The sequence below is a fragment of the Leuresthes tenuis genome, unplaced genomic scaffold, assembly GCF_036924035.1.
Source record: "Leuresthes tenuis unplaced genomic scaffold, fLeuTen1.0.hap1 SCAF_6, whole genome shotgun sequence".
NCBI lineage: Eukaryota > Metazoa > Chordata > Actinopteri > Atheriniformes > Atherinopsidae > Leuresthes > Leuresthes tenuis.
In genome coordinates this window covers 7,756,611-7,777,465 of record NW_027325360.1, presented here as the reverse complement: position 1 = coordinate 7,777,465, position 20,855 = coordinate 7,756,611, and the positions used below count along the sequence as shown (strand labels likewise).

The 20,855-nt window shown below is 43.8% G+C and overlaps 1 protein-coding gene across 2 annotated transcripts in view; it reads left to right on the top strand.

The window, feature by feature from the left end:
- Window positions 1-20,855, top strand: part of znrf3 (zinc and ring finger 3) — a 65,071-nt gene that overhangs the window by 37,697 nt on the left and 6,519 nt on the right. The window contains exons 3-5 of one of the 2 annotated variants that reach the window (XM_072387404.1): window positions 17,540-17,614; window positions 19,689-19,820; window positions 20,542-20,649. In XM_072387404.1, coding sequence (XP_072243505.1) covers window positions 17,540-17,614; window positions 19,689-19,820; window positions 20,542-20,649 — 315 coding nt within the window. Of the gene's footprint in view, window positions 1-17,539; window positions 17,615-19,688; window positions 19,821-20,538; window positions 20,650-20,855 lie in introns of both variants that reach the window. The other variant, XM_072387403.1, reaches the window with a different exon arrangement.

The window sequence follows — 20,855 nt, the reverse complement described above, 5'->3', positions numbered from 1 at the left end:
CTCCTCTATGCAGAGTCGACTGTATGTGAGGAAGAACCACATATTTACTTTAGGCGGCTAATGCATATGGAGCAAGCTGCCGACTACTTGGAGCCTTCTATACATCGCGACCCTTACAAGCTTCAGTGTTTGCTGCTATACTTTTTTCTTCTTCATTTTGGTCAGTATCTGAATATTTCCCACCTTAATGCAGATTGTTTTTAGTTTTAGGTTTGAATTAAATCTATAGAGTACTTTGCCATTCTGATATATTTTAGTGTGAATTCAGATAATCAGCTGAGTGACTGAGCATTTCTCTGCGTCAGTGGAAGCAACCCGAAACCCAGACGTCCAAAAATGTTCGCAGTAGAGGAAGACACGGAAACGAGGTCGGTCATACCAGCCTCTGAAGTCCATGTGCAAACCTCACTAATGTGCTGCTGTGTCATATATATGTACACAGTTTTTTCCTTCTCTTCCTGTGTGGTTCCTGTGAGAGCTGCAGGACTGTTAAACCTCTGACCTCGGCGTGCCACAGCTGTAGCTCCTCCCATAATAGCAGGAACACCACCAGCGAATCAGATCCCACTTCACTTTTTTTTTTTATCTGATTTTGCTTATATTTATATTTATATTTCTTACATATTTAGCTGAATTTCCTGAGTGTTACTGCATGTAGTTCCTAACTGCTCTGAGGTGCATCATGCTCACACCCCTGCACGCATGTATCCATTCTCAAATTGAGCTATTTATTGAAGTCAATAACATATTCTTAGCTGTAATTTCCTTCCTGCTGCTTGACTTTTTCAGAGTTGGCCTTCCTCCCTTCTCGTACAAATACTGAGATTGTTGGCAGCTCCTCTGGAACATGAAATCATGCCACTGGCTTTCATTGGTGGCCCAAGCTGGTCAGGGTCTTTGACGCTGTGCCAGTCAGATATCTCTTCTTTCAAGGACCATGGTGTCAGTCCAGCACCCACACGGAGCCTTAGCATGTCGGCTTTTCCCCTTTTATCCTCGCCAGTGCTCTCATGACTTCAGTCCCCAACCCAGGCAACCAGAGGAGGGAGGGCAGAGGGGTGAAAAGGTGGGGAGACACAGAAGTGGGAGTATGAATAGGAGATGATGAATGCAATTTTTTTTTTTTTTTTTTATCTTTTTTTTTTTTTTTTCAAGTTGCTTTTGTACACACCACAAGAAGAAAAATGCGACCCATCCTCCCACACAACCACGCAGTTTGTGTAAAGCAAGGCTCTTGGCTGGCATAGCATGTAAAACTCCCTGGCATGTGATTGTTGTGTGTGGGCCTGGTGCTGCCCTGGACCAGCTCGTCTCTGAACCGTGATCAGTTCCACCTTAAACACCAGCCAAAGACAACAGCGCGACTGGCTCGAGTTCGGCTGCTACAAAGCACTTAAAAATAACCGGAGCGACAAGAAAAGTTCAAGAGCCTTATTGACATATCAGCCCTGAAAAAAGCTTGCTGCTTCAAAGCTTACGCCAGCGGTGCATAACCATACAAAAAGTGTATCCTGTGTGGGAAGCTCTGTCTTTGACACACACAAACATGATCCTAAAACCACAATTACCATGGAACAATGTGAGCGAGCAGAGGAGTGTGTCCTTTTTCTATCATGGCCCTCAAGTTGGCACTGTGGGACAGCAGGCCAGAGCAAACAGCAGCTGCATCTCAGTGCTAAGTGGCTTTTGGACTCCAACTGTGTCTGGCATCCTGGACAGAGCAGCAGAGAGTGTGTGCGTCTGTGTGTGTGCAAGAGAAAGAGGAATGACTGAGATGTCGAAAGTACATGACGGGCTACAAGAACGATGTGCATCTGAGAAGAAGTGAGACTTGTATTAAACAGAGAGAAATGGCAACAGACAGCTGAGTGTGATATTGCTGGCGACTGGCTCGCAGCTTGTGGCCAGGTTAGCCGTCCTACACACTCAGGTGTGTGTTAGAGGTCGGCCCGAGGCCACAGCGGTGTCAGTAGGGTGTCATGCTGCGAGGCTCGTTGTAAAGGAGGTTCAGTGCGAGACCAAGTTGCCTGAATTTGACCTTGTTTTCAGACAAAAGTCTTGAGCCACCCCTCGTTTCTTGATATGTTGGGTGAAGCAGTTGATTAGAATTTGACAGCATAAATGGACTTTAAAAGATTACAAGACAGTCCTATTCCGCTTGGAAGCAGAAAATGAGTAAATGAAGGGTGGGCCAGGAATTTTGCACAGCACAGTGTAATACAACATGAATACTGTGTAATCATGCGAGTATTTATTCATGTGAAAAGACCAGAAGGCTGGCAGATCAGCTTGTTTTGTGAAGCAGACAGCTGAATGACTCACTGTCTCTGTCTCATCACTCTCTTCTCACCCCTTTTTTCTTTCGCTCGCAGGAAGAAAACTTTGTGAGGAAGAGTGTTTAACAGAGAACAATCACTGTAGTTCTACTTTCTTCAGTCCCCAGCGTGTCTTGGTAAATTGCAGTGAAGCCACAGTAGATATTGACTGACAACAGCAGCTTTTACTTGACACAGAAGAAGCTTGATGCTTGTCTGATTTTAAAAAAAAATAATAAATAAATAAATAAATAAATAAATTTATTATTTTTTTCTTTTTTTTTAGATGAATCTTTTCATGGCGAAGTCTCGACGATGCTGGATATTGATGCGACAATTTTCCCCTGTACTTGTGCTAAAATGGTAGTGCTTTGTTCCTTTCAACTGAATGCTGAAAATTGGAAATCAATTATCTCTCTTTGTGTAAAACAAGGCGGCTAACACTGGCAGCTGTGGCATGAAATGGGATAGTCGACTCCTCCGCTTTTCAAGTTTTTAGCTGAGATACTTTGGTCAACTTCAAGGGTTCCAGGAAGTATTCAACCCACTCGTTTTAACCCAAAAACGTTCAAAAGGTTTAACCATGCAATGAGTTATCCGGTGATCTCAACTGCATCCGTATATTCGCTCCGCTTCTAAATATCGTTCCAATACCCAACGTTTAGCGTTCCTTGTTTGAAAGGATCACTTGTTTTCTGACAATTTAAGCTGACAAGTCTTTTATTATTCTGTCACTTCTGTGACTATTGGCCGTGTTTATTCTCTAAAAGTTAAAAAAAGGCAGATGGTTCTTGTCATCAGCCAGGTGTAACACTGCCACTTATGAAGGCTCATCTTCAGAAAGGAACTAAAGCATCTCACATGAGCACCAAACTTTATTTTTGTGAAATTGAGCACGTCTTTGAAACACAGCAAGTGATGAATCAAAAGATCAGCAATTGCACCTGCCTCCTGAGTCTCAAAACTCAATCTGACCAGGTAGTGTGATCTGAAGCTCAAAGGTTGAGTCGAATCTACTCAATGGACCTAAAAGAGCAGATAAGATGCTGAAGTCAGTAATGGAAGTTGTGGGACTGAAACAAACTTACTAACGAACAACTGAGTTAATCAAGTGCTTGATAGAGTTTTGGGGTAAAATGGTCAAGCTAACTCTTGAGCTTTGTCCCCACCTGCTTCTCACCCCAAACAGAGGAGGGATGGAAAGAGAAACTGTAAAGGAGAGGAGGAGGAGTATGGAGAAGAGGAAGAAAGGGGAGCAGAAAGCTTGTGAAGCATGGAGCACTCAGGGGCTCTCTTTTCATGTTTGTGTATGCCTCAACTTGCTGATATTATCTTGGCCGCTCTTCATGGCGGGGTGTCGGGGAGAGGTTTCCACTGTGACCAGGCGGGGGCCTCTCACCCAACCCCCTCAGGAGGGGGAAAAAAAAAACCCTCCTCTCCTAAATCACTGCTTTACCATGTTTCACGGCAGTTGGAGGCACCCGGGATCCCACTGCGCCCGTTTCCATGGTCACTGGGAAGCTCCTTGTGTCATGTGGCTCAAAGTGAGCCGTCCCTGGGCCGAATTACCCGGCTTTCAATAGGAGGCCAAATGACCATTATTAGACTTCACAGCTCAGGCCTCTATTTAAAGAGAGAAGAAAGGAGCCCCGGGGACTTGAGAGAAAGTAGAGGGTGAGGGGAGAAAACGGAGAAAGAGGGAAAAGAAGAGAGAAGAGGAAATGATGAGGAAAAGAGGAAAGTGCATGTGGCACTACAGAGGAGTTGTTGCCCCACCACCCATTTTCCCTCACCCTCACAATGATTTTTGGTCTTAACAGCTGTTATATGAAAGTCAGACACTAGCCTCTGATAAAGCTCTCCTCTCTGTCAAACAGCGTCCGAAAAGATAGACGGGCAGCCAGATCAAAAGATGAGCTGTGGAAAAAAGTCAATCTTAGGCAAGACAGGCATCCGCCCACGCCACACAAAGCTCGGTCTTTACTGTCTTCATCCCCATCTTGTGCGCTTGTTTGAATCCCGGTGCAGCTTCACCCGGCTGTGTGATAAGTCGGACCGTGTTCCCTGTGAGGTTCGGGCCCACGGCCTGGCGCTGAGGCTGGAAACTGACGCTTCCTGGTCCCACACAGCTAATCTGATGCTTTTTTTTTTTTTTCATACACAAATCCTCAAGTGGAGGGTTAGCAGGGGTGAAAACGTATCCTGCTCTTGTAGTTCAGAATTTCTTTTAAGCTCTGCCAGGGAGGCGAGGTTGGACCCAGCACAAGAAGACGGAGAATAAACGATGTGTGCGTGGGTGTCTGAGTGCGACACTGGAGCTGGCTTTGAGACAGTGAGGTAATGGAAGAGGAGAAACTGAAGCATGCAGATAGGGAGAGGATGAAGACTGGGAATGCACCTGGCAGAAATTGGAAACTTTGTTTATTGCAGACCAATATAACAATAAAATTAGGATCTGGAAGGTGGTTGGTCATGGTTAAACGCGACTTAAGAGAAGTTTTGTTGTATGTATTGTGTGTTTGATAAATGTTAATCTGCAGAAAGAGCGGAGTACAGATATAAATATGGGGGAATAAAAAGTGTACCCTCTGCATGCTCTGGTGTACAATTGTACATCTTTCTGATGAGCAAAGACTGACTTGCTGAGATGAGATGGTAACAATCTGCTGTTCCCTCAGCTGAGTGACGTTAACTCACCTGAACATCTCTCTGCCATGTTTCAGTCGAATCCAATTTATGGCCTTCGACATCTCCTGCCTTGATGCTATGAGAGGGATGCAGCAAAAAAGAAGGCTCTCCGTCTTTGGGGAAGAGCTTGACGACTCGGGCAGTCGTTGTTCATTTCAACACGATCTCGTGCCAGATTGTAAAATGCGTACCTTTCAAAGCTTTGCGAGCTTAGGGGCCGAGTCCTGACCTGCTCTGCTGTTTGCCCAGGAAAAGAAGACTGGCAGGCAGTGGCACCACCCCTCCTCCTCCACCACCACCATCAGCAGCAGCAGGATGGTGCATTAGCAGAGAGAGGAGCAACAACAGCAGCTTCTCTTTCAAGCAAGCAGGGACATGGCCTCCTAAAGCAGCTTCAAGGCAGAGAGAGATTAGAGGGAAATCGTGTGATTTCAGAAGACTTAAGAAAAAAAGGGAGACGAGGCAGTTGAGAGAGATGCCTCAGCTTGACTGAAATCTCAAGCTTGGATTACATTGAATATTCACAATGTAGTCCAAAGTAAAGGGACCACAAGTACTGCCAGGTGTTGCAGTTTGGTAGAAAAGTCTGAAATGTTATTTCTCATCACGCTGAGAACTGATGCGGTCTCTCCGCTGTGGACGCCAGGTGTACTTGTATGTTTGAGTCTTGTGGTTATGATTGAGCTCAGGAGGTTGAACTAGCGTTCTTTGTCTCTGAGAAAAAAAAAAAGACTATTGACTGAGTTTCTGACCCTCCTTTACAAGGATTGTTTCATGACATATCTGCACCATTTACGTATCACAGCAGCCTGTCTCTTTTATTCGAATCATGTAAGCGCTGCCGTATTGACGATAAAAGCCTGGGTTTTGATAGCATTTCTTTTTTTTTTTGGTTACTCCAGATCAAGCGTTTAGGAGGCTGCGGTAGTTCCTCTATAACTATAAATTTATTTAACGGCTCTGTGTTGTTGTTTTTTTTTAAAAGGCTGTTTGTTGTTGATGTACTTACTTAGGTTATGATCACATGACATTTTGCATCTTCCCTTCACCTGTAGAATCACATAAACTAACAGAAATGGCGTGTTCTCACTTTGCAATGCCCTCTTCTGCTTTGGTTTGATGGCACTGACTATTAATCTTGGTGTGCTTGATCTCTAAAATGTCAGCTGACTCTGTGGCCATCTATTAATGGTAATGTTATGGATTTAGTTGAAAAGTCTTGGTTTTATGGCCAATAAAAAAAACTGAGAGCCCAATAACTCAATGGAGATAAAGTCACAACAGACTTATTAATTACATTGGAACAAAAAGAAAAAAAAACATCTTTACTGTTTTGTTTAGCCTTTAACGCTCTCTCAAACCACGCCACCAGCACTGCCTGACCTACGGTTTCAGCATCCAAGGCAGTGGTTTTAAAATTCAAAGAAAAACACGAAACATTTGATCTTTTATGTGCCAGGAGACTCGCAACCAGCGAGCATAAATCTGGGATTCCACTTGTCTTTACTTGCTCCAGACTCCCCTCCCTTCGTCTGACAGCTCTGATCGTGTGAAAAATATGGTAATTTGAGAATTTTCAGTACCGGCTCCTTCCATGCTCGGGTGTTCCTTTCGTTGTCGAGACGCGAAAAAGAGTTGAGGTTTTCAGATCGTTCTGCCCTCCAACTCATCCGTCTCTGCACTGCTTTTTAAAAACCTGCTAAAGAATTCATATTTGGAGAAAACAGATAAAGCACCTGACGATAATCAAACCGATAATGAATATTTTGCACCCTAAATGAATTGCCCAAAGACGGGCAGGCAAAAAAAAAAACACCAGCTTGCCTCCTCTAACCAAGACTTCTGCCGCTTTCATCCAAGCAGCTTCTGTTGGGACACTAGGTGGAGAAAAATCACTTAAAGAGTAGTATTCTTGTCCCTTGCCGGAAAGCTTGTTTATTTTCCTGTGAATTACAAAGGAACATAGCCCAAAAACCGGTAAGAAAACAACATGGGAGGGGCGGAGAGGAAATTTAATTAGTGGTTGTCCATTCCTCCGGGCTCAGTGTTTGGTCTCGGCCGGACAGAGAAGTGGGCAGCAGGAGGAGAGAAGACTGAGAGGCTTCTTGATTAGCAGCGGTCTGAGTCAGTGCATCTGTGCTCATGTTGCGTGTGCTACTGGCTCCACAAGGCATCGAACTGCGCAGGGATAGACAGGAAATGCTGCCTGTGGTGCACAACAAGCAAAACAAACATGTATATTTAGAGATCAACTGCTCCGCATTGCACAAGACGTCTGAGTCGTGTGATTGAGCTTCTTTCATCACTTCTTATTTATCCAATCTTCATGCCCCACAGAAGAGAAACGTCCCGCTGCGTGATTTTCTCACCAAAATAAGTGCTTGGAAAGAAAAGCAAGGTTGAAAATTAACATTGCAACTCTGAGCTTGATTACAGTTCTCACACAGGCTTTTTTAAAACCTGTGTTTCCCCAGAAATCCTTCCATCTAACCACAGGATGGAGGAGGCTGCTCTGTTTTCTGTATAATCCTTTTCGCCTCTTTGCCAGTTTTTGTTCTGTAATAGAGTCGACCCCTAAAACCTTCGAATAATACGCCATTTATTAGCATGCAGTTCTGTGCAAAAGCTCTTTTTCTTTCTTTTTTTTTTACCCAGTATCTTATGTCTTAGTTTCTTGTAAATCTGTAATCTTTGTAAGTGCTTTTGGGCGTTAGTTCTTCAGGCTTTCTGAAGGTGTTCAGGTCTCTCCTCATGAAAACAAAGTGTCTGACTATAGTCAAAGGAATGCATTTTTTTGTTTGTCAAAGCTGCTTATGACACCGACTTCATGCAAGCATTCAAAAAGTACCCAACTCAAGGGATGATCAGTGTTGTCTTCAGGCTCTCTGTCATTGGCTGGTATTTTTCATAGATGCAACCAAATGGGGGGAAAAACTTGTTTGTCAGACATAAAGTAGAATTTTTTTTGCGAACGAGGTGTGCTATTAGCTGAAAACGTTACAACCTTGTTTTATTTTTCATCGTGGTTTTATTATCATGTAATTGATTTTAGAGAGACTGGCTTCTAGGAATTCAAATTGTTGTCGGTATTCTTTGGACCAACGTGGAAACAGGAAGTTGTGTTTGGCAAACATTTGATTCTAATTGGTTGTGGCATTCTGGGTCGCATGCTGAGTGTCACCCGGTGCAGAACACCCGCTGCTGTACTCTGTAATTCTTTGTTGAGAGCATCAGTTCAGTGTGTAGATGCCTTTTTCAAGGATGAAAATAAAAGAAAATGGCACATTTTGGACACTTATTTTTGTAAGATGCCACTTTGGACTGAACCAAAAAGAACCGTAGATGATACCGTATACGCAAACTAATAAGTCTTTCTAAACCATAGCTTTTCACTTCAGGCTCCTTGAGTGTTATATAAGAGTTTTCAGTCAGTGTGAGAGTCGGGACGTGTTGTGTGAGACAGAGACTAACAGGTCATGATGAAGGACAGAGCACCTCCCAGTACACCTCTCACTCTCCGTCCGCTCTTTAATGGGGTCGGCTTGGAGCCAAGTTACACAGTTAGGCCTCTTCAGAGTTGCCTCCTTGCACACATCCACACACACACACACACACACACACACACACACACATTTTGATTGCACAGTTCACTTGTATAATTCAGGTTATGCAACGGTGGGTGAATGGCTGCCCCGCATTGTGCGCTGGTGCAGATACAGAAATGGAAAGGGGGGTGAAAACAAAGAGAAGATTTTCAAGACATGCATTGAGTGATTTAAGCTTTAAAGAGCTGCTGAGAACAGGATGAAAGTTGAAGCATCACTGAACTGTTTTTATCCCCCGGAGAGCTCTGGCTTTTCTTCACAACTAACTTTAGCGCTTTAAAAGAGGCTTTTCACGCCAATTCAGAAGATAACCCTTTAGGTGAAATGCATCTCCTTCTGGAGGAAATGGATTCCAAAAGGATGAACCTGCAGGCTTCACATGGTTTTGTGTTTGTTGCACAACTCTGTCTTGCATTTGGAGATTTAAAACTGCCATGGGAACTGATTCTCTTTCTCTGGACTGGCGTCACAGTGGGACTGATAATCATTGCAAACTGGATCAGTGCGTGTGCACGCCAGCTTGTTGTGTACATGTACAGCCCAGAGGTCAGGACAAGGATCAGTGTTCCTGGAGGGAGGTTTTGTCTTTGTTTGGTTGTGAGCTTGTTACAAATCTTTCACTCCATCATGCTCTGTCTTCCCAAATGAGACACAAACTCTGAGATGCTGCCAAACCCAAACTTATAGGCTCACAGTACTATGCAAACTCTTCATCCACCCCTCATTTCTTTATATTTTCCGTCCAAGCAGCCAAACTTTCTTGTAATCTCTTTAAGTGGTCTTAAGCAATAGCTCCCCAGGCTTTCTGAAGGTCTTTGGACATTGGCAGCTTTTTTACTTGTCAGTTCGGTCCTGGCTTATGAATCAGCAAAGTCACAAAGACGCACCATTTGTTGCCATTTAATGAAAGTATGTTTTGCACCAACAAGGTGATTCCCAAAGAGCTATTGTCATAAATCAGCCTCAACATTATTGAAGCAGTGTGGGATCATCTGACAGAGAACGGAACAAAAGGCAGCCAACATCCAAAGAAGAGCTTTGGGATGTCCTTCAAGAAGCCTGGAGAACTATTCCTGAAGACTCCTTAAAGAAATGACAGAAAGCTGGTCTAAGAGGTTTCAGGCTGTGTTGGAGAATAAAGGAGCTCAGACCAGATATTGACTTTCAAGTTTGTCAGAAATTGAATTTACATTTTATTTTTCCACATTTCAGTAAACTACTTCCTCTTCATCTCATTTTCCATCCATCCATTCGCTGCAGCAAATTGTCTGGACAGATAGGTTTAAGACTGATTTAAATGATTTGATTTAGGCTTCATTTGACTGAAGAAAAACCAACAGATTACAAATTGGAGCAGGTTCTGCTTGCAGACTCTTGCTTGAGGTTTGCTAAGAACATTGTTCTCCAATATGTCAGAGGCTTTAACGAAGTGTGTGTGTGTGTGTGTGTGTGTGCGCGCACACATGCCGTGTGCACTTCCTATTCACAAACAGGTTTAATGTTTAGCCCCATGGCACACATTTTATGCACCATTTCCACCCCTAACAGGTTGTGAAGAAAGTTGTCAAAGGTTACTTGCTTATTGCACTGCAGAAAGCTTCAATAAACCGCCCATAAACTGTGTTCGGATGACAAATGGTGGATAAAGTTTGCGTGCAGCTGGTGAAGATAGTCAAACATCTAACAGCTCAGGAGTTGGTACAGCTTAAAATTCAGCTGTTATCAGACAAAAAAGGGCTCTGAATGAATATTTACTTGGACATACAATCAGCCTTTTTTAGCTGCATCATTAGTTGGAGATGCACAGTATGCAGCTCTGCATTCACCACCTGAGCCTAACCTCTTATTTTGTACGTTTCATATCAATGGTGGTCACTAAGCTCAGTGAGTGCTTCAAGTGATCTTTTCCCCCTTGTGTTTACATTGAGTAAACTGGGTAGTTTATATGAAGGCGGTCAAGTGGAGAGGAGCTCGAGGAGGCTGCCCAAGCCCATCATCGTGACACACAAGTGGATTTTTATGTGCTTCATAAACGTTTTTTCCGCGGCTTCAGAAACGTTACCTCAGACTGCTCGGGGCTCTGCTTTCAAACCCTCCAGCTGGGAGCCTGGCGGCACAGATATGAAACGGCACAACAACAAAAAAAAAAAAGAAAAAGGGGGAGTTCAAAAGTTTGGGAAGGTGGAAGGGGGGAAACTGAACAATGACTTGTTTAAAACTCAAAGGAAAGCACAGTCACTATAGAAAGGGGTTTTACTTGCTTTTCATCTCTTTATACTCAACAAATGTAGCTGAAATTTTATGGCCTCGAGTCGAAACATTCCATGTGAGAGGATGGGGATTCATGAAAAGCAGTTATTGGCCTGGTTAAGCCCCGCGAGGTTATTTGGGTTCACATTATGGCCGAGTAGATGGTTGCAGAAGACTGTTCTGAGTGTCTGAGAAGAGGAAAACCCTAATGTTGCAGTTGCCGTGACACGACAGTGAGCGACTCCAACAGAAAAAGGTCAAACCTGTTGATTAGATGGTGGTTGACTGATGTCAGAATAAAAGAGCGTGTTATGACAGATCAACAGTGTGTCAGTGCAATGTTAACATCAAACTGAAGCAGATGAAAGAGACTAATGTTCTCTGTGAACGCTGTAAATGACTTGTTGAAATGAAAATGTCACAGATGACCTCATGGAGGGGGGGGAGAGAAACGGCGGTTCGTACAGGACAAATGTCCCGTTCTGGGCTCCAAAGCCACGATGAAAAAGTTCGATTTCATTTTAGCTGAATGTAAATAATGTCTCGGCAGACATGCCTGCTCTGTTTGGGAGTGAGGAAGGAGAGGAAGGGAAAAAAAGGGGGGGTGACCACATATAAGAAATCTTTGGGAGAAAAGTATGCCTTTATCTTTTAATAAACCGTAAAGCCAGGAGGCAACATGAAATTACAGCATAATAGCAGTGGAGAGTCCTCTGAAGACTTAATTGCCTTAATTATAGCAGTGCAGAGAGCGAAAGGAAAGCATGGAGAGGAGGAGGGAGGAGGAGGAAGATGAAAAAGGAGGGAAGCATAGGAGAAGAAAGCAGGCAAGGCGGAGGGAATAACGTGATAGAGGAACTAGTGCCTGAGCCAGGTTCTGCAGGTGCATCTGTGTGCATGTGAGCGCACTGCCTCATGTTTGCACATTCATAAATGAGCATTTTGCAACTTGTGAAATATGAGAACCCTCCGTCCATGTGAATGATGGATTGAGTGCTACACTGAGAAAAGTCTCTTTCCAGACGAGTGAAAATGTCTCTCCCTCAGATCTTACAAGCTGGCAGGCTTACTTAGGGATGCTAAACATAGCTTTCATTTTCCTATGCGTCTAGACGGAGCTCTCAGTGCTTTCTGCTGTGGTTTTTGTTCACTTGGGGAAGATTGTTTCTTAATTCTCATGCCTCAGAGCCAGCGGGAAGTTTATTTAGGCGGCGGTATTGTGAAGTACCTGCACACCCCTCTCACCTACTTCTCTGGCACGCAGTAGAGAGTGGAGTTGAATTTTTAAAATGTAAAATGGGGCCCACATCCCACCCAAAAAAGTACTTTTTAATTGCTCACCTTCTTCCAAAATTTCCACCACTTTTTAATCAAGTGTGAAAGATGGGAAAAGTATGCACCCTCAAAAAGAAATGGTCACCTTGCAAGGCAGCTGTATCCTTGTGTGATCAGTCATGAGAGAATTCGTGTTATCAGGCTTCCCGCTATCCATTTAGGGCCCAAAACGCAAAACTTTGCATCAATTGGCATGCCACACCCACAGCAGTGGGTGGATTTCAGGCGTGACGGCAGTCAACAATGGCGGCTCCAGCTCTGAAGCGGATTTGGAGGGAAGTTTGGCGCAGCGTCGTCAGCAGGTGGAGGCGTACTCTGCTCTACACATGGCTCTGATGCACAGAGTTGTGGTTGCTAAGCGGAGACACACCCTCAACAAAGACGGTTACAGGTAAATACACTCATCTTGGCCAAATAAGACGAAAAAAAAATTCCTTCACATCAGTTAATACTGTCCATGATTCTCGTAAAGAAGAAAAAGGTCATGTGATCAGACATGCGAGTTAACATCTCGTTTTATATGCTGTGACTTTTTCAAACAGTAATGACAGGGGAAAAAACACCCAAAACACTGAGACAACATGTTTTTTCAGACATTTGCTTTATCCCATCATCATAATATTCTTTTTATTGTGCTTGCCCTTTTCCAAGCACTTCCTTTGGAGGATTTTTCATATAACAAACCACCATAAAAATAATTTCTGCGTGACGCTACATAGACCACATGCCAGAAATCAACGATGGTTGAGAATCAGCGACAAGCACACTGACATGGCACTTTAAAAAAAAAAAAAACCTAATTATTATGTTAGTCAGGGGCCAGAAGCAGACTTTTAAAATGCATACATACAATCTTACCAGTCGGAAGGTCGGTGGTTGGACTCCCGGCTTCCCGGCACCACAGGTCGAAGTGTCCTTGGGTAAGACACCGAACCCCACGTTGTCTACTGATCAGTGTATGAGCGTGTGTAAATGCATTAGAAAGCGCCGTGTGGTAATTGGCTCTAAGTGTTTGTATAAGTGTGTGAGTGATGTGGCGTGTTGTGTTAAAGCGCTTTGAGTGGGCAGCTGGACGAGAAAAGGTGCTCCACAGGTACAGTCCGTTTACCGTATGAATCCGACCAAAAGCTTCTAAAAACCGGACTAACGCAGATGTTTCTGCTGGGGATCGAATCACTCCCACATGTAAACACTCAACTGGACTCTCTAAATGACTCTCTGAACTCATTTCCAGACTGCTCTAATAAAATCCTGATTTTTATTTATTATTCACACAATCTACAGGATTGTTGTCAGACGTACTTTGGTTAGTAACTCAAACTCGCTCCCGCAGACGTATACAAGGACAGTGGAGCTGTAACAGTAGTTCGACTCAGCTGTGCATGAAACTGGACTAAATGTGCTGTATTGTGTATTCTTCGTTCATTGATGCACTTGTTACTGCAGCTGTCAGTCAAAATTTTAGTTCAAATTACTGTATTCACAAGAAAATGATGCAATGTGATGCATCCTCCTCCGTCCATGTGACCATGGGTTTGACGTACAGTTGGTAAGGTAAAACACTTCTTTAGAGTTTAGAAACTGCTCCTTGCCAAATGCTTCTTTGATAACGGAACGTGTGAATTTTCCTCTTAATTGCAGCATTCATCCTGTCAATCTTCTGGAATAAAAACATCTGCGTCATGATCTCATCTAACTGCGAACAGCCAATCGACCTATTGACCGAAAGCTCTTGAAATTCCGGTTCAGTGTCGATGACGTCTGTATGAGGGAAAGCTTATGTTGCTTGTGTGTTGTGCTCCTTTTTTTTAAAAAGTTTGCCACAGAGGACTGAATGCTGTCTCAAATTGCCGGCACAATATCTCCTTACGCAGGAGCTCTGCCACTCGAAAATCTATAGCCGGTTTGAGTTGGTGAAGTAAACAGTATTTTCTTGCTCAAGTACATATTTTTTTAAGCAGCCTTTTAGCAGCATTTATCCTTCCCTTGGTGTCTTGTAGGGTTTTTTCTTTTTTAAACAGGATTTGTAAGTTGATGCGTCATGTTTTTTAGGAGCCAGCTTGCCTGCAGGTGCTTTTTTTTTTCTTTTTGGTCACCAGGCAAGTCCCTGCACTGCAGCACAGGCCTGTCCGAGTGGAGATTCATCAGGTGGGAGATCTCTTTCTTCTCAAAGCGTCTTACCAAGAGCTATTAATTATTAACTGGGAGAGCTAACATCAAAGGAGCAGACTTGTGCTGAATTAAATGGGGGGCCGGAGCCTGGCAGAGTGGAGCTGAGAGAAAACTGGGTGAGAGGGAAAAAGCCAAACTGAGATTTCGCTCTGCTTGCTTTTGAACTTTCCACGTACAAAAGTGAAAAAGGAATGAAAAGAGCAACGTTAGTTTATGTGAAGGAGGCAGGACGAAAGAGGAAGTTGAAAGAGGAAGTTGGAAGAGCTTGTATATATGGCGTGTTGCTGTTTTTAATGTTACGCTTTAATAAGGCTTTCATTCACTGCTGAGAAAGCTGGGATCAGTTTGCAGGGTTAATTAGCCTTTAATGAGCTCTGAAAGTCAGATTAATAAATGTCTTGTCTATGGATTAAACTGGGGGGGGGTGTATGAACTCCAGTGTCACAATGTGTTTATAATAACAGCGTGTGATACATAGGCGATCCGCCGCATCAAAGAGCTTTTGTTCCTGCCGGGTTAGGGTGCAGCAGTCATCCCTCCACTGGCACCTTCGGGAGGTGAAGGGCACCGCGGCCGACCCGTGCATCAACGTGTCAACGTCCAGAAGAATAACTGAGATACAATCCATGCATGGTAGCACAAAGTGACCTCTTCAGGGTGTATTAGTCCACATTTATTTCTCATTGTTTTTACTCTACATCTGTATATTGTACCTCTCTAACTCTCAGCTGACTGCTAGAACAGTTGAATGCTGGCTTTTATATTGAGCTGAAACGCTCCACTACCTATCGGTGGTTCTTGGACAGCTGTGTTTAATCATTAAACTCTTTGTCAAGAATTATAGAACCTGAAGGATGTCCACAAAATACAAACGCCCCATGAAAAAGAAATGGAATCGAATTGCTGAGAAGGCCACTTTGCATTTGTCTGCTTTATGAAAGTATAGGTCATCAGGATGTCGACAGAAGGTTAAAGCTGTAGGAAACGACTGAATAACTTTATGGGATTCAGACCATCCAAATCAACCTCACGATGGTTCTTGAATTCTTAAGCAAAATCTACCAATTAATGTTCTTTTTGCATGAATGTACACACACTGTCAGCATCGGGGTGTCGCAGAAGGACTATTGGCCAGATTTACCAGAACAAAAGGATCAACCTGCTGCCTGCAGGATTTCAAAATTACACCTGTTTTAAGTTGGTTTGTAAGAGACGGGGAGTCTGGAGGCAGAATCCGCCGTGTGATTTTTCAGATTTTTCACAGTTTCACAGTCAAATAAACAGCTGTTACAGGCAGAGCAGGGTGCTATCACACATCACCAGGGGAACAGAAACTGGTGCCCTTTTCAGTGTTTACCTTTAAGAGGACGAGTTTGTCCATCCATCCAGTTTCTATACCCGCTTAATCCATCGGTCGGGAGGCGGGGGGGGGGGGGGGGGGGGCTGGAGCCTATCCCAGCGGTCATCGGGCGAGAGGCGGGGTACCCTGGACAGATCGCCAATAGGATGAGCTCAGCTTGGAGCCGCAGTGGTCATTTTTCATAATATTCGGACAAATTATCAACAGTTTAATGATGAACATGACTGTTAGTTGCAGCCTTGCTGCGGTTTAAAGTGAACATGACAGTTGATGACTGTGACAGATGTGCATGCGAGGAACCAGTTAATATAAGAGAAGATGAGATATAAGGTCTCCATTCATAGATAAAGTATTCTACATCTGAAGCAACAACTTCCTGAAACTCAACTTTTCTGTGTTGTCACGGTGCGCTAAAACCTTCATTTCAGCCTCTAAAAAAAATCTAAACCATTTGAGCTCTAACACCCGAGGCTTTTGTTGTAAATTTTTATGTCCAACAATATCTAATAAGAGAACTAAAATGGTGAATCATTTGTTTAGAAAAGGATGACATGTCGTATTAAACAGGCTTGCATCGCATCAGGCTTGAAATAGAGCATTGAGCTAGAATGTTGTATCTGGTCGTCATGGGTTACGGGATGTAGCTTTGTGGTGTTCCCACACCTCCCTAAAATACTTCAAGTTGTTTTTTTCTTCTCTTAATTTGTTCTGAACTGCACTCATCCATTTGTCTTTGGACAGAACGATGCCTGAACTGGCTCAACTACACTTTGTTGAATGATGTTACCTCAAGAATCAACTTGATGGTCGTTGTGCCTCCTTCGCACATGCCGCCGCTCCCCTTCGCCTCTCTGACTTTGCCTGCAGACTGGCACGGTGACACTCCAGCCAGTCGGCAGCAGAGTCACAGCACTGTACATTGTCACTTTGATCTTCACCCCCCCCCCCCCCCCCCCCCCCCCCCCCTGCTTCCCTCCAGTCATGAAGAGTGCTGGCAGGAACCCAAGGGCACTTGATAATACCAGGATATGATCCCAGCCGCGCTCTTTTAGATCATGTATTGCAGACATCAAAACGTTGTCTAAATAGGGCAACGAGAATCAAGCTGGGTGAGAACGGATTGTTGGGGAAGGCATAGTTGAGATAGAGAAAGTTTTTTTTTTTTTTTTGTTTTTTTTTTCCCCCGATGAGGGGAAGCCAATTTGGATTGAGCAAGTAGATACTCGGGGTTCTGCAGATGCAAGCATTTCCTTTATCTCTTGCCTGTAGCAGAACTCTTCAAACGGCCTCTGTGCTATGACTTTCCCGCCTCTCAGATGAAAGGAGCTCACTTTTTTTTCTTTCTTTTTTTTTTTTTTTTTTAACAGCTGGAAATCCCTGACAACTTTATTCAACTTTCCCGAGCGTGCACTGCAGAATTCAATTCAAAACTGACTCTGTTGTGCAGAGTTGCATCATATGGAGCCGTGCATCAGGGACCGATGCACGGCTCCAGGGATGAAACTGTTTAAATTTCTGTCACAGTGTTGATGTGGTGCAGATTTACATGGAATGACATCATGGAGGTTTTGGAGAAATGGAGAGAACGGCCACATGTGCATCCCAGCAAATATAATCACTGGCTTGTTTACTTCTCCCTGTTGGTTTTCTTTGATATTTTTTTTTCTCTCTCTCATGATCTGTTTGGAGGTTACACTCAGGAAGAGAACTCCCTCTAGTGGCCTCGAGTTAGATGGGTGGCAGCGAGTACAGTTGAGGGTGTAATCATGTATATGTTAAATATTTCTAATCATTACTGTGTTCTGTGTTGGCAGGCGAAGAGAGCAGTGCAGCGGGGAGCCACAGCCGTCATCTTTGATGTATCTGAGAATCCGGATGCCATCGATCAGGTTTGTACACACCTAGAATTACCCAGGCATTCGCACTCACCGTCTAATCTGTCTCAGTTCGTTTGTGAAAGACACTTTTCTTTTCACTTCTGAATGTAGCTCAGCCACATGCCCTGCCCTGCTGACTGCCGCTGCATGTGTGTGTGCCGTTTGTACAAACAATCATCTTTCTATCTTTAGTTCTGCTCGAAAGCATGTGGATCAGTCCCGCTCATTCGACCTTTCTGGGCTTTTCAGCTCTCGAACTCTCGTGTTTGGAGGAGTGCACTGCACTTTGAGAAACCTGAAAATGGATATTCGGGTTCAGCTTTCACTAGACCGTGACACAAACTCTGTTGAGCTCATAATTGCACAGGTAGTGCACATTACCTCACCTCTCGAGACCACAGAGAGCACATTTGGTAGAGGCCTCAGCAAGAAAGTTCATCTGCTGTCGCACTTTCTTCCAGTCCTCCTGACTCCCATGTTTTTTCTCCTAATAGGTATAATACTCTAGTTGCTCCTCTTTGTCGCAAGAATTCTCCTGTGGTATTCATCCTCGCCACGCCAGGCCTGGACTTGCAGGGTTTTTTTTCCTCTCTCCGCGCCTCTTCTTCTCTGCTGCTGGGTTGTAAAGCACATAGCTGAGAGATAAAAGGGATTGCGCGGAGACCACATGAAAGGCAGCGCTGGGCGGCTGTGTTAAATTCCCCCGAGAGGCTTTTCCAGTCAGAACAGCCCGATCAGCAGAGGCAGAAGCCACAAGTCCGAGGGGCAGGGAGGAGGAGCTCGGTGAAAATCGAGCTCCCCGGGCCAAAATGAAGTGAAACGTTAAAAAGTTAATGTACTTGACCTTTTTTCTGACTAAATTCATTCTTTAAAGTGACGCCAAGTGCTCCTTGTTTGTTTTTGTTTTGTTCTTTGGGACAAATTGAGTTAATAATGGACTTTCTTTAAAAAAAAAATTAAAAAAAAGTCGTACACTACTCTGTATTACGTTTCCATTCATAGGTATACTTTTATGTCATGGGCGAAGCTTGAGGCGCGGTGGTGTTATTTCCTCAAGCGAGAGCGGCTCACAAGGACCAAAGCGAGAGATCAAACATTTCAACATCTATACTTTTAGACCAGAACACACAGCATTTCACTGGGGTGCACGACAACAGCAGAAGAAATAGCAACGTGAATATCCTCGGTATTTCCCTTGGGCTTTTCAAATTACAGATTCCAACCAGCAGACGAGCGGGAGGAACACAGTGGGAGAGGAGGAGTGAAGGAGTATGTCAACTGACTGAGAAGCCAGAACATAGTATTCATTGACTGGCCGCAGTTTCTCTGCCTTGTGCCTCTATCGCTCACTCTCCCCAGCTGAGAGAAGAGGTGTTTTGTGCACCTCAGAGTGGAAATTTTCCCCTCGTCCTGTTAAAAGGCAACAATGTCACTCGCTGGATTCTTTAAAAAGTGCCACACCTCTGTTTTATAGTTCTATCTATTCGTGTACGTTTTATGTCAAAAGCAAAGCTCAAGTCATTTCTTAAAGTGAGAGCAGAGAGGTGCCCCCCCCCCTCATCCAAACATTTTGCCTTACATCCACTGACAGGGACGCAGCGGACTTCTTTTCAAGCTCTTTACTACAAACTGTTCTTTTCTCTCTTCCCCCGTTCCTTTTTCTTTCCACTGATGAATGAAGGCCACTGAGAAGCAACGTCACACCATAACTTTCAGATTTAAACGTGAGAACTCAAAGGCTGCATCCGTACTGGGTGTTATAAATATTGCTTCAATATTAGACGAGTGACACAAATGCATTTAGTTTGAAGGCCTCCGGCACTACAGTGAAGGCCTGTTTGTTTCTAAAGCAAAGATTCACTCAAGTTTCTCCCCATCATACATGTAACTTTGAGTAGTTAAGGAGGGTTTAAGAGAGAAAACAAAAGTCTCATGAATGGATTTTAAGGATCTTTCAAAGATGAGTCTTCCAACGTTCCTCTTTTTAAAATTCTGTTTAATGGTAAAAATGTTTGTTTTGAACAAATCAATTTAACCATGTATTAGTACAAGTGTTTGATACGTTTTCTTTTCTCTCTCTCTTCAGCTCAACCAAGTCGCTGAGGATCCCCTGAAGCGGCCGGTAGTTTACGTGAAGGGCAACGACGCCGTCAAGCTGATGAACATCGTCAACAAGCAGAAAGTGGCTCGTGCTCGGATACAGCACAGGCCACCGAGGGTAAGCTGTCACGCCAAAGCCTCAAACCAAGCCGCACAGATGAGGGGGATCTTAAACGCACGTTAGGGACCATGAGGGAAACAGTTCGGAAGGCCCAAGCAGCGCTGAAGAGTTTTAGATGAAAAGACAAACGAAACTTCAGCTGTGAAATCTGACCTTTCGCCTTTCTTGTGTGCTCCTCGAGGCCGAAGACTTTTTTCACAGCACTGTGACAGATAAATATCAGCCAGTCAAAGAGCTGTTTGTTTGCTTGGAATATTTGATAAGAGACCAACACACTTTGGGGTCAAATAACTTGACATAATGAAAGCCGGAAAGAGAAAAGACCCTTTGATTAGAGAGTATTTCAGGGGAAGAATAAAACAGCCTACACAAGTTTCCAACAGCTGTTTGACATACCTCATCAGCCTGCAAAGGAGTTTACTTGATACGTTGTTTGGTGTTTCATTCGCTGTGACAAAAAGCAGAAAAATGGTAAATCCTCACATCTAATATAAAGTCAGATAGTACCAATCAGCTTTCCATCTGATCATGAACTGACTTGCATTAATAATGTGCAACGCGTTTACTCTTTAAAGCACCACCAGCTCATGTGTGACGGTCCCGTTTTTTTATTATTTGTGTAAAAAAAAAAAGAAATTTAAAAAGACCCTTTTTTCTAAGCTAGACATGGAAATAATTTGGCATTTTGTGTTTCTTTTGGTCCCTTTTCCCACAGCAGCCTACAGAATATTTCGACATGGGCATCTTCCTGGCGTTCTTTGTTGTTGTGTCGCTGGTTTGTCTCATCCTGCTCATCAAGATCAAACTAAAGCAGAGGAGAAGCCAGGTTAGTGTCTCAACACACACGCCTCCTACACAGGGTGTTGTAGGGGCCACAAACTTAAAACTTTCATTTCTATGTAATCCCTCTTTGAGTTGCATACCAAACCTTACCAAAGCATCTCTTACACGGAACACACCCAAACGTACGTTGCCATACCTTGTTTTTCCAGTTGGCGCGATTCTGCTGGGAGTTGCAGGCATTGAGTTAGG